General features: G+C 31.3%; 1 protein-coding gene and 1 non-coding gene across 2 annotated transcripts; both read left to right on the forward strand.

The window, feature by feature from the left end:
* The first annotated feature begins 7,864 nt into the window (after positions 1–7,864).
* Positions 7,865–7,946, forward strand: TRNAS-CGA (transfer RNA serine (anticodon CGA)). Its single transcript has one exon. It is a non-coding gene; the product is annotated as a tRNA-Ser (tRNA).
* On the forward strand, positions 7,923–8,867 carry LOC129291596 (protein THYLAKOID ASSEMBLY 8, chloroplastic-like). Its single transcript, XM_054929050.1, is given in 3 exon segments — positions 7,923–8,313; positions 8,316–8,594; positions 8,597–8,867. Coding segments are annotated over 3 exon segments (735 nt in total). The 5' UTR covers positions 7,923–8,075; the 3' UTR covers positions 8,815–8,867.
* Positions 8,868–14,069: the final 5,202 nt, after the last annotated feature.

Raw genomic sequence — 14,069 nt, forward strand, 5'->3', positions numbered from 1 at the left:
CCCTAACTTAATATCAACAGCTAGTTTAAAAATAAAATTACTAGGTTTCTCAAAGACCACCTTGTTTGGATCTTGGAAGAGAAATGAGCATTTGGACTTTCAAATATTTCAACAAGTGTAGGCAAAAAGTAAGTTCCTAGGGACGACCTTTGTAGTGGGATTCTCAACTTGCATCTTGATATTATAGTTGATTTAGTCCTTTCTATCCAACCTAAAATTTTTCACGATGAAATTAGGTTCGGCAAACTCCATCCACCATTGATTTGCATGTCTACAATATCAGAAAGATGCATTGTGTCTCCTATTTGATTACATTTAAAAGGACATCCTCCCATAGTGGTCAATCCTCTCGAAAAACATTTATATTCCAAAGATTATAAAGCATTCACACACACTCTCTACCTCTATCTCTATCTCTCTCACACAGAGTTTGAAATAAATGGCCAAAGAAGCTCAGGTAATTGTAATTCAATTTGAAAGGCTAGCTAAAAATGGAACAGTACTGGCATTGTACCAAAACAAGGAAATGTAGTCGTCACTTTGTGGTGCATCAAATAAATGAATGCAGCAGAAGGCCAATTAATAAAGGGAAAAAGGAAAATCACAATCAAAGACACTTGCAAAATAAAAGGATTATATGACTAAAGTACCTACATTTGTTATGAAAAGACAAGAGCACATTTTATGTGTATATTATATACTCTTTTAATAACAGCTTTTCATTGAAAAAAAAAAAGTTTCATTTACATTTTAACAACAATCAATTCTCTTATTAATAACTTTATAAAATTAACTTAGTAGTGGAGAGGAAAAAATGTTGTGATTTAATGAACAAGTCCCCATAAAAAAAAAAGGTCTCATTTTCATTCTAACAATAACAAATTTCTTTATTAACAACTTCAAAAAATTAACTTGGTGGTAGAGAGAAATAAGTATTGTGATTAGGTAAACAAATCTCCATTCAAGAAACAATAAGTCCTATTTTTATTTTAACAACAATCAATTCCTTCATTAACAACTATAAAATATTAATTTAGTAGAGGAATTGCTATAATCTAATGAACAAGTATCCATTTGAGAAAAACAAGTTTCATTTTTATTTTAAAATAATTAATTCCCCATCGCAACAAAAATACATCAAGAGTAGTTTTGTTTTTTTAATAAATTTTAATTACATTTAGATCCTTTGGTTCTGCAGAGTAATATCAAAATCCTGCGTTGTAATTAACTGTCTCTAGGAGTTCTTGATTGCGATTTTTTCATTAATAAATACCCGTTTGTTTCATTAAATCTAGTAAATGGATAAATTAAAAATACAATAAATATGTAAATAAATGATAAAACTTAAATACTTAACCTTATATATTTAATATATTTTTATTCAATCAAATTAAAACAAATATTTTAATATATTAATAATATTAATAATAAGAGTTTATTATAGAATAAATAATATATAAATGATTCACTTGTCTAGATTTAATTAGAAATAATCATTTTAAATATACAAAGTTAAGTATATAAGTTTGGGTTAAAGGATATTTTAGCTTCTCAATTATTCATTTAGAAGTGTTTGGTATCCTTTATATAATATAATTTGCCCCTTCAACTTTTAAAAATGATACATTGGGTACATTGCTATTTAAAAAAGTTAACTTTGATCGTCAATTAACTCAAAAAATTACAAAAAAAAAGACATAAAAAATTGCATAAAAAGATCCATAAAAGTATAAATAAGTATTTTATAATTAAATTAATATCAATTGAGTCTCTTTTGAAGTCTTTTTTTTGTACTTTTTATGTTGTTTTATATAATTTTTTTACTCAACTAACGATAAAATTAATTTTTTTAATGGCAAGTACTCAATGCACAATTTTTAAAGTTTGAAAGAAAAATTACACCGCATAAAAGTTTAAAATACTAAACATTCTTGAATGAATAATTGATGAGTAAAAATATCCTTTAACCATGTAAGTTTTCACTTTATCCTATATGTAAAAATATAATAGTTGACCAAACATATCTTGAAAACATGGAGTATTAAAACTACTTGCCCAAATTAATTCAACCTTTCATTGTATGCCATTATTGTCAATGACAATCTCATGTGTACTTTGAAGATGCCTTCGATAATTTTATATAATGCTGATACATGTTGTAGGATTTGAACTGAAATTTTAGAATAAACTAATTCAATTCCTTCTATTAATGTTGAAAAACATTACTATTATGATAATAAATAGTAAGGTTTCATTTACTTGTTAGAAAGAAATGAAATGAAATAAATTAAAAAAATAAAGATAAAAATAAGATGATTATAGGGATGTGTCAATACATTTATAACGGTGACGGGTAATTTAATTCATGAAATTAAGAATTATCATTTATAATATTTTTAAAAAGTGTAATGATTTTTATATTTGTAATATACATTAATGAATTTTATTATGGTTAGCAAAAAAGGGTTATTTAGTTCATTTTTATTTTAATTTTGTCAATCCATTCTATTCTATTCTTTTTTAATAACTAAATGGGACCTAAGTTTTTTTAGTAATAAAACAGGGAAAATATTCTTAAATATTAATGTTTTGAAATTTTTTTAAAAAAAACGTAATACGAAAGATTTCCCCTACTTAAAAGACAATACAGCATCCAAGACTTCTCCATTGAGAAGGCTATGGCTTGCCAATGCAATATGTCATTGGAACTAATAGAAGATGGGTTAAAATAAATCTTTGCCCTTAAAATATAGATTATTTTTTAGATGCAATGATTATGTTAAAATCAAAAGTAGTTCAATATTACTCTTGAAGTCTTTAAATGAGAGCAATGTTATTTCATCGTTAAACTTTGAACAATCTGAACGTTAGTGAAAAGGGAAGCTCCAATTTAAACGTTAATTTACACTATATTTTTAGTACAACATATAAAGATTTAGATCTATTTTGATGTGTAGTGTCATTTTCTTTCTTCTTTAAGAATAATGCGCGAGCTTTTGGAGCTAACGAGATTATGAAACCGAAATCTCCGAGTGGTCATTATTAATTTGTTATGCATCACTTTTTTTTTTTAAAAAAAGAGAAAAGGTTTGATGCACGGAATGTGCCTTTAACTAGCCTGTTGATGAAAAACTCTAACTAAATTTAATTATTTATATACGCTACTGTGCCTTTTAATTTATATAAATTTTTTAAATTGTTACTCCTTTAATCTAATTTATAAGTTAATTTCAATATATGTCACCGGAACCAAAAAAAAAAAACCTTAAAATTTGTTAATTTTATCTAAAATTTAATAAGTTTTTAACTTAAATCCTATTACATATGTATCTTTTAATAATATATTTTATTTTATCAATACTTAATGGAGGTTAAAAGAGAAAAATTATGATAAAAAATTTATAATGTAACTTATAAATAAAACTAAAAAAAAAAAACTATTATCTCTTTGTTTTATGAATAGAACCGGAGGGAGCATTTATATAGACAACATTCGTCTAACTACAATCAATGCTTTGAAGTATCTATAGGCAGAGAAAATGACACTCAAATGGCATAATCTTAGAAATATCTTCTTCTTCTTGTTTGACATACATAGTGATAGACGAGGCCTGAAAACAGAAAAGAAACTAGCGATTTACACCATATTTGTCTGCCCAGTAATAATCAGTTAAACAACCAAAAGTAGGTTCTTTCAGAAGATAAAAATCATCCACTCTATGCTAAGAATCCTTGGCCAAAAAATCAGCTACTTTGTTATTTTCCTGTCTTGAGTAAACAACATCCACCTCCCAATTGAAGTGTAACAATTTCTGGGTTTATAATAATTCTGCCCTCAGTGGGTGAGTTAAGCCATCTCTTGTCTAAAGTAAATGTATTACCTCTAATGAGTCAATGTCACATTGAATCTTGTCTGGCTGAAACTGCCTACATAATTTCAACCCAAAGATAAGAGCAAAGAGTTCTGCACTAGTTGGGAGAGGGGAGGGGGAAGAAACCTAATCTTTGTTGAAAACTTAGCGTCCAGTCACCATTTCCATCTCTAATGACACCTCTGCATGTAGTATGGCCCTGTTGATTAATTGACCTGTCCACATCTAATATGAAGTACGGATCTAGAGGTTTCCATCTTTCTTCAAGCTCTGCAACATTGAAAAACAACTTGCGCTTGAGTTGCCCTTTTCTACCACTTCGAATAGCTAATTGAGAGGGCTATAATATAATTCAGCAGCTGTGTATCTCATCCCCTCCATAGCTCCTCTGCATATATTCTTCCATAATAGCCAATAGAAAATGCACAAAATCTTCAACCATGGCTTATTGTTTGTGGTATTCTATCTAAAGTTATTCTGCACATTAGCTATTAGCCACCCTTACAAACTAAAAAAAAAGAAAGATTAGCTGTAATATGGGTTAGTAACATAAAACCATACAATTTTTGCTACCTAACAATCTCTCAAAATATTGTCTACTCATTATCACACTCAAAAAGGTAATTTTCACTCAAAGAAAGACCTCTCTTTACTTCAACCGAATTAGTCGGAATTCTTTCATGAAAAAACTTGTCAAAAGAAGTGCTCAATCTTTTCAAGGATAGAATTTCCTCCCAAAAGGTTCCAGATGATGATCCCAAGATTTTGCAAGGATAAGTAAGTAGACTTGACGTTGAAATTCCCATAAGAGAAAACTCTCTAGATGAAACAATCTTTAAGGCTATCAATCCCACATAACCTAAAGGGGCAAGAATTGACATCACTCAACAAAATTCTATTCCCCATTTGTCTGAATAAAATGATCAATAGTAGCCGTGCGGTTTAAAAGATGTTGAGTCTTGTCAACATATTGAATTAAGGGAGCTCCAATAGGGGTTTATAAGTCCCACCAAAACTTCATAGTTCTTTCATTGTGAATTTTCCTGCCCATCATAGACAGGAATCTATCCTAGATGGAGACAATGTTGGACTAAAATACAAATGACTTCATTTTTTTCATAGCAAAAGGGTGCAAATTATCTCTGCATTTATATTTAGCTTTCAACACTTTGAACCAAAGAGCATCAGGCTTGGTCCGTAAACCCCAATCTAACTCCATTATAAAAGTCCTATTTTGATTGGAAATATCCTTAAAACCCACCATCATTTCCATCGTTCTTTAGGGTTTCCCAAGCAATAAGATACATTTTCCTACCATCCCTATCTTGATTTCAATAGAAATTCCTACTATGTTTCTCAATATAATTTAAAATACCTTTGGGGAGGAGGGAGGTTTGCATAGATAACTAGGAACAGCGGGAAGAATGGATTTAATCAAGACAAACCTACCAGCCAAGGATAGAAACTTACCTTTCCAAGAGGACAGCTTACTCCACACTTTTTGAAGAGGGGGATAAATGATGCTTGTAACTCTTTTTATGATTAAGTAGGACTACAAGACACTTACCCAGATTTGTTGTCACATTGATGCCCAAAACCTCACAAGGCTCTATAGCATGGTGAAAGTTGATGTTCGTAGAAAAGACGGCTTTTATATTTATCCAACTTTATGCGGTGTCTTGTGCCTTGCAAAATTTATCCATATAGTGTCCCTTATCACTTCCATTTGCGTCTTGTAAGCCTGGCAAACAACACTAAGTCATTGGCAAAGAAGAGGTGTGAGATCTTAGGTCCACTGGCCCTGATCTTGATAGATAGATAACTCATGCATCTATCTTACTTCACTTTGAATTAAGTGCCCCAGTCCTTCCATGCATAGGACAAAAATATAAGAGCTTAAAGGATCTCCCTCTTTAAGCCCTAAAGTTATGAGTCTCCTCCCCATTCCACATAACACTCATGGAAACAAAGGAAACACAAACCATTATGACTCTTTTGGAGCATTGGCTTAATCCAATAGCAATCAAAGTCTCTTCAACAATGTTCAAATCAAGATAGTCATAAGCTTTTTTTATATCAACTTTAATAGCAACTAGACCTTTGGATCCTTTTTTGATTCTCACGGAGTGAATAATTTCTTGAGCAATAATGACATTATCACAATTTTTTAGCCTACAATGAAATTGCATTGATTGGGTTCGATCAAATGATTCAAAGCCCCTTTTAATTCATTGACAATGAGGTTAGTGATAATTTTAAGGCTAACATTGCAAAGAGATATTGGTATGAAATCCCTCGAGGTATTAGGATGTTACACCTTAGGGATGATAGTAATCTTGGTATATTTAAACTCCTTGACCTTATTCGGATTTTGAAAAACAAATTCAACAAACTCGTAGATCTTCCCGCCAACATTATCCCACTGAGATTGAAAAAAATGAACTTGTAGACTATCAAGGCCCAGAGCTTTGAGCACCCGTACTAAAAGTTGCATTCTTAATGTCAATGGCCGGCGCATTTCATTGAAATAAAAATCAACTCACTAGTATCTAACATGGGGAAACCATCAGGCCAATCTATAAAGCGAGGAATATCTGGATCCTTCGAGTGCAAGTTCTTGAAATAATCATAAGCCATATTCTTCAACTAACCTTGGTCTTGAATCTGCAGAGCAACAATCTTACTTTTCCTCCTTTTAATTTTAGTCACTGCCGGGAAGGATCTAGTATTCAGATCCCCCCATTGCAACCACTTACATCTTGACTTTTTCGAACCATATCATCTTCTCTTTAGCGCAAAGTTTCTGATAGTCCCGCCAAAGTTTCTTTTCCAACCTATAAAGCCCACCATGATCATCAACACTTCTTCTTCTTTTTCCCTTTTTTTATCAATCCCTTCCGACTTTCGCAAAGTCTCTCTTTCTTCTTTCCAGGTATGATTCCAACGTTATCCTGGTTCCAAGCGGTTGCTGCTTTACTAAAACACTCAATCGCTCCCCCACCAAAAAAAAACCAGTCTTTATTTTCCCAGGCAGATTTCACAATTAGAAACCTCTTCTATCCTATCAAGTATCAACACAGGGACGTCAACTCCGTAATGGAAAAATAATGTATTTGAATTATAAAATCTCAACAGTCAATATACTCAACTCAATAACATGAGAAAATATCTTTTACTCATATACGAAGAATCTGCTTGGATAAGACTTTTGAAACCTCAAATATATTTATGGTTTAATATGCGAGACAAAGGTTGTGGTAAGCAAAGCAAAGTAGCTTTTGGAAAAATATATTCCAAACGAAAAAAACAAACAAGCCCTAAAATGTACATAAAACACCTGTCAAAAAGCACATAAGAAAATAGCAGCTTGAAAGTACCCAAATGTTCCTGGGGAATGTGATTTGAATTTTATGTGTCGCACAATTTTTTTAAAAAATAAGTGGTATTATACATAATTTGACTTGTTAAAGCTTTTATATTTTATATATTGGCACACATCAGGCATCCGTGTAGGTATGTGTGGAGGGGGTTCTAAAGTTCTTTCACCATGACTAATCAAGCCAATAAGGGGGGAAAAAAAAGAAGGGAAAAGAAAGAAAGAAAGGAAAACTGAAACACTAAGAAAACAAGTAAACACAAATTTGTTTATGCTAAAAAAGAAATGAACGTCAAGTAATACCTAATTATTGATTATCTACCAAACGTGTTATCATCTTTTTCGGCCAGATCTATTATGGTATCACCAAAAAGAACCACCAAATCAAAAACATTAAATAACTCAAATATCACAAGAATGACGATGCTTTTCAATCATCAAAGATGGTCTTGAAGCCCACTGTGTCTTCCTTTTGGGCCATAATTCCTGTAATATCTATAGTCAGAGAGACAATTACGACTGCACCAAGGGGGAAAGGTCCAAAAACAAAAAATGGGAAATACGTATTTGGGTCTATATGTTTTGAATCAGTTTATGCAAAAGAGATCTAGAGCACGTCGATATGTCCGAGTGGTTAAGGAGACAGACTCGAAATCTGTTGGGCTCTGCCTGCGCAGGTTCGAATCCTGCTGTCGACGTTCCTTTTACGTTTTACCTCTCTTTATCTTATTTTCGTTACTTACTCTCCAATCCGATAAGCTTTATTGCACACCACGGTTTCGCCCAATCCCTATCTCGTCGTCTTCCTTGCTTCTTTCAGTTCAGCCATGGCCTTTTCAACTTTACACCAAAACCCCACTTTCCTTAAACCCCACTATTCTCTCCTACCCAAACCTTCCAGCGCCATTACACCTTCTCCTTCGACCTACGTTCCGGTCCGGTGCGGTGGCCCGCGGTCTCAGCGCGGACCACTCGTCAAAGGCCGAACCCTCAGCATCGAAGCAATCCAAGCCGTCCAAACCCTCAAGCGCCTCCATCGAACTAACCCCACCAACGTCGACGACCTGTCTCCAAGACCCTCTTGCGGCTGATTAAGTCCGACCTCATGGCCACTCTCAAGGAGCTCCTCCGGCAGGACCAGTGTGCGCTTGCCCTCCGAGCCTTCTCCGCCGTCCGATCGGAGTACAAGGCGGAGCTGTCCCTGTACGCAGACGTGGTGCAGGCGCTGGCGAGGAGTGGGATGGAGGAGGATGTGGACCGTCTGATCGTGGAGATGGAGGAATCGGAGGGCGGGATCGAGTGCGACGACAAGGGGTTGGTGGAGTTGATAAAGGCAGTGATCGGGGCGAAAGGAGGGAATCAACGGTGAGGATTTATGGGATGATGAAGAAGAGTGGGTGGGGATGCAGGGTGGAGGCGGATGAGTATGTGGCTAAGGTTTTGAGTAATGGCCTCAAGGCCTTTGGGGAAAAGGGTCTGGCTGCAGAAGTTGAAAGCGAATACAAGAAGTCATTTGCCAAATTCTCGAGGGACAGAATGGAGAAATCAACTGCTTATTTGTTTTGAAATGGAAACAAATTGTTATCGACAGAATTATAAATACAATTTTTTTTATATAACTATTTATATTAGATTTGAATATTGTTAAATTTAATTAGAGGTAATTCTTACAAGAATATTTTCTGCATTTACGTATGTAGTTAAATCATCACAAGTCCATAACCCTTTCTATTAGGATTGCGGTTTATTGATTTATAAATACAATTTTGATAATTTAATTTAATATACATACTTGTTTATTATTATTTTGGTTTACAATTCTTCAATTTTGTTGGGTGATGTTTTAAAATATCTCATAGGAAGTCTCTTAAGGTCCCTTCCCTAATGAACTAAAGGGCTTATCCAATATATTTTGTGATTTTGTCTAAGTTATGAATTAAATTGTGACATGTGCTTGTTATGAAATATGAAACAAGTTTTTGTCCCTGTAAATTATGAAATAACTTCGACCTTTCTTAACTCAAAGATTCTTCATAGATGTGTAGATATGTATATATTTACAATAAATTAACTGATCAAGCTCAGAAACTTGGGATAATTTTATGGCAACTTTCTATATTGGTGGCCATGATATGACCATTTGTATTGCAAATTTAAGATACTGTCACTACAGTTATGTGGGCTTGGGCTGTAGCCCAAACTTTAACTTTCTAAGTTTCAACTTGCACTTAAATGTGTAAGCATTCCAACACATGAAAGGCCCTAAGATCTTAGTTATAAATAAAATTGAACGGAAGGATTGGGGAAAACAGTTATAAAAACCGAGATTATTCTTTTTACTATATTTATTATGAATACTTAATGATAGTTATTACTAAATGCAAATATGAAAATCTTATTTTATTCTATTTCATTTTCTCTACCATATATTTTTTGCAGCAAAAACATCTGTTTTTTTTTTTCCAAACCTAATCGCCATGATGATGCAAAAATAGTCCGTTCATTACCTTAACTTAAAATAATATTTTCCAAACTTTATTTATCATTTTAAATATTTTAAAACTCAATACTTTCTATAATAAGTTTAGACATTTTAAATTTCTCTCATGTTTAAGTGACAAATTTTGATAAAGTACAATCTATATAGTTGACTACACCTAATAAGATGAAGGTTTGTTGTTGTTGTTTAAGTGACAAATTTAAAATCACATTATTTAAGCGAAATAGTTCATGATAAAAAGGAAGAAAGAAAGAGTTCATGATAAAAGGAGAACAGATAAAATATAAAGGAAAAAAGCAAGAGAGAAATAATAATGATGTGAAACTCAGTCAAAAGACGTCTTCTTTATTTTCTGCATAATGTTGGTGTTATGTTGCAGCATGATTAAACCAAAAGCTGGAAACGGATAAAAAGGGAGATGGAAATTAGTAAGCTTCAAGGGCTTTCATTGGTGACACCTAAATTCTCTGCTTATTCTTCATTCTTAAGTGGAAGACCATTAGTCAAACCAAATCCTTCTCATGACATGTTTCTTATGAATAGCCTCTGATCTTCTGATTACAATGTTTGTTTATTTATTTGTATCTATGCCCACCAACTCAGAAATTATGAAAAAGATGAGATAATAATTTGAAACGATACCACTTTATTTCTAGCATACGTTTGCCTATCTCATTTACTTTTCATTGATTCTTAATGTGATGCTAGAAACGTTGTCCATGATAAAAAAGATGACAAAAAGGGTCTTAAAGAACTTGACCCATAGCAGGGGAAAAAAAGGTTGTTCTCTTGAAAAACTTCCGTACTCTATAATAATTTCATACACAGTCATTCATGTACTCCCTCACTCCAAAATATAAGTAGATTTAAAAAAAAATCTGCAAAATAATAAAATCCTCATTTTTATAAAAATATAAATTTTTTTACTTTTAATTCCCATTATCAATGCATTTCATAATAAATTAAAAATAATTTTATACAAGAATCTATGAAAGATATTTTTTTATATGTACTAGGTTGCTTATATTTTAAATTAATATTAGCTGAGAAAAAATATTTATATTTTGAACTAAAGGAGTATAATTTTTAGAGTCTAGATTATTAATTTAAATAATTACTACTTTTTTGATGGTATATATCTTCAAGGATCATATTCAGATTTAGATGCAATGAGTTCTTTTAACGAAAAATCAAACTACTATAAAGTATGTCCATCATTTAATTTTTTTTTAAAAAAACCAGCTAATGGTTTACCCACTACAAAAAGAAATTGCTTAAGGAATTGTTTTTTGGCTTTAAGGGTGTTTTCAAATGCCCTAAAGGTGCTCCCAGTGTTTTTCAAAAACGCTGCCAAAATAGGTAATACCATTGCTTTTGTAGTGCTTATTAATGACGCTGGAATGCAGGGAACCAAAAAAAAAAAAAAAAAAAAAAGCGAAAGGCCACTTGTGAGGCGTTTTGCTTTCTAAAAATACAGTATGATAGCGAGGGTTTTCAAAAGTGCCCTCTATGTGGACATTTTTGTAAAATGGCCCCCTAAAACGATCCCATAGGTGGCGTATCTCACACAAACGCCCCGTCTCCAGTGGCGTTTTATAAATAACACTTAAAAAAAAAATGCCTCTAATATACCTTTTTTTTTTTTGTAATGACATGTGGGGTAAGATTTCGTCTCCAATACACGTTTTACAAATTAAGTTTTTGATTTATTTTAAAATAATTTGCAAATATTGATTGATATAGTTATGTAAAAAATAAAAATCTCGGTTGCAAATTGAGAATTATACTTGAAATATAAATTCCTATTTTGTTATTGAAAATCATGAATTTATAACAATTTAAATTTTTATTTTCAATTGATTTTATAAAATTTTTTTGTCTGAACCTAACTATCATTGATTAGTTTTAAAAGTTATTTTAGAGTTATCTCAACCAAGTTAGACTAGAGCTATCAATTACGGTAGAGCCCTTCGAACCGACCCTTTTAAGCCCAAAAATAACTAGGGTGGGGCCTCTACTTTAAAAGAAAAAATGATAATTCGAGCTTAAAAGAGCCCTGAAAATAAAAGGGTCGACCCTTTTAAGCCTTTTTATTTTTTTAAAAAAATTATAATATAAAAATAATAGAAGATTAAATATATAATTAAAAGAAATGAATATATTAAACTCATTCGTCCCTCCTTCATTCATTCATTAAGATTTAGCCAATAATATTAGTCAAGTCTAATTTTTATTAGTATTAATTTTAATATTACTATTTGATATTAGACTTGAATGTTTAAATTTTTTTTATTTATTATGATGTAAATTGATTTAAATTTATTTTCTTAACTTAATTTTATGTATAATAACTTTTTTTAAGATTGTAAATATATTTTGTAGAATTTTAAAGTGAAAAAAGTAAAAAAAAAAAAAAAAAAAAAGGGCTGAGGCCCTGAGGGCTAGAACTGGATCTTGTAAAAGAAAACCCTAAAGCATGATTTGGGCTTATTAGAGCTAGCCCGTTTAGGCTCTGACTCTTCAAGGATCAGCCCTTTAGGGTTAGATTAGCCCTCATTGATAGCTCTACATTAGATAGAGTTAATCAAAATATTCATTAGCTTAAAACTTCAAGTTTGTTAGGAGATTTTGTAATACTCTCCCTCCAGTCTTATAATTTTGCCTTGTTTGGTAAAACAAAAATTTTTTTGATAATATGTGAAATGAAAAAGAAGGGAAAGAGAAAGAAAAAGTGAAGTGAAAATAAATTTTAAAATATTTGGTATGTATATGAAATTAAAATGGAATATGTTTTCCACTCTTGTTCATTTCTTAATTAAGTTTGACGGAATCGAGTTTCACATAGGGTCACATGGAATCAAATTCCATCAATTTTAGTGGAAATGGCTTCTTTCTAGAATTTGATTCTCAGGCGCCAAACATATAATTTCTAGACTTTCACCTTCATTTTTTCCACTTCTCCATCCTCTGTATAAAAAGATAAATCATTAATAATTTTCTTTTAATTTTACTCTTTTCACAATTTTTAATAAGTAGAGCAAAAGTTATACATCCGAGAGAAAAATAATGTTTTTCAAAAGATGATGCATTATTTAATGAGGATAAATTGAAAAAAAAACACTTTTTAACAAATATCAATAACTTAACTACATTTTTTATTTTGACGAAATAATTAAAAATAAATTATATATAAGGTGGGAGGGAGTACACACAAATACACACACTATTTATTGCCTTGAAACTAAGTGAGAAGACATCAAGAATTTGATTTATTTTTCTCATCTTTTTATTATACATGGGATTGATTTCACCAAGCAAAGAGTTACAATATGCACAGATAATTGAATTTAAATGACTAGTTAACTATCATGCACAGATAATTTGTATGTGTCTATCTTTCATCCCCCTCTTTAGGGTTAACAATTTGGAGGTATGAGGTTTTGAGCACAAATAGATGGGGAAAAAAGTAAGCATTCGTATCATGAGCTGCACTATTCATAAGGGACTTTCTTGATCTGATACATGTACTCTGTGTGTGTGTGTGTATTGATTGATTTCTTTTAATTGTTGTTAATTAATAGAGAAATATGGATGGATCTATTACCGAATATGAATGAAATAGAAAACAAGAAGTATATATATACCATGTGATGATGGATCGTATCTCATACTTACTCTCCTTGGCTTTTTGAGAAATGTAGTTTTCTTTTTGTTTCAAGTATCTCCTGCTTTGTTTCCTCGTATTTGGATCTTCACACGCACCCAAACAGAACAATTTAAAGATCTCACACACAAACACATACACACACTGTCTGGACACGCAATTTTTAATTTTTGGCTGCTGCATGTATAATTATGAACTACACGTGACTTTAGCAGCAAATTGATAGGGACAATTATTTTGATTCTCATTTCAATATTGTTGGGAAATTAGGACTTGTTTGATTATCTGTTTTTAGAATAGTTTTTTATTTTTTAAAAATAAAAAAACTTATTTAAAAATGTGTTTTCTATTACCTGTTCTAAAAATAAAAATTGTTTTGGAAAATTTAAAAAACTATAATATCTTTACGATGTTTTGTTATTTATTGTTCTGTAAAATTAAATAAAAGAAAAAAATATCATGTTTTGACTACGGACAATTATGTTAATAAAATAAATAATTCTTTCTATCATTTTAGATATGTTTTTTAGAATAATGATTCAAACATATTTTTTCATTTTTTGTTTTCAAAACTTGTTCTACATAATTACTCTACAGAATTGTTTTAAGAACATAAAAAAAAAACAAAAACCCAGAATCAAACAAGTCTAAACTTGA

Source organism: Prosopis cineraria, unplaced genomic scaffold, assembly GCF_029017545.1.
Source record: "Prosopis cineraria cultivar Desert tree isolate PC_DT_omini unplaced genomic scaffold, ASM2901754v1 PC13, whole genome shotgun sequence".
Taxonomy (NCBI): domain Eukaryota; kingdom Viridiplantae; phylum Streptophyta; class Magnoliopsida; order Fabales; family Fabaceae; genus Prosopis; species Prosopis cineraria.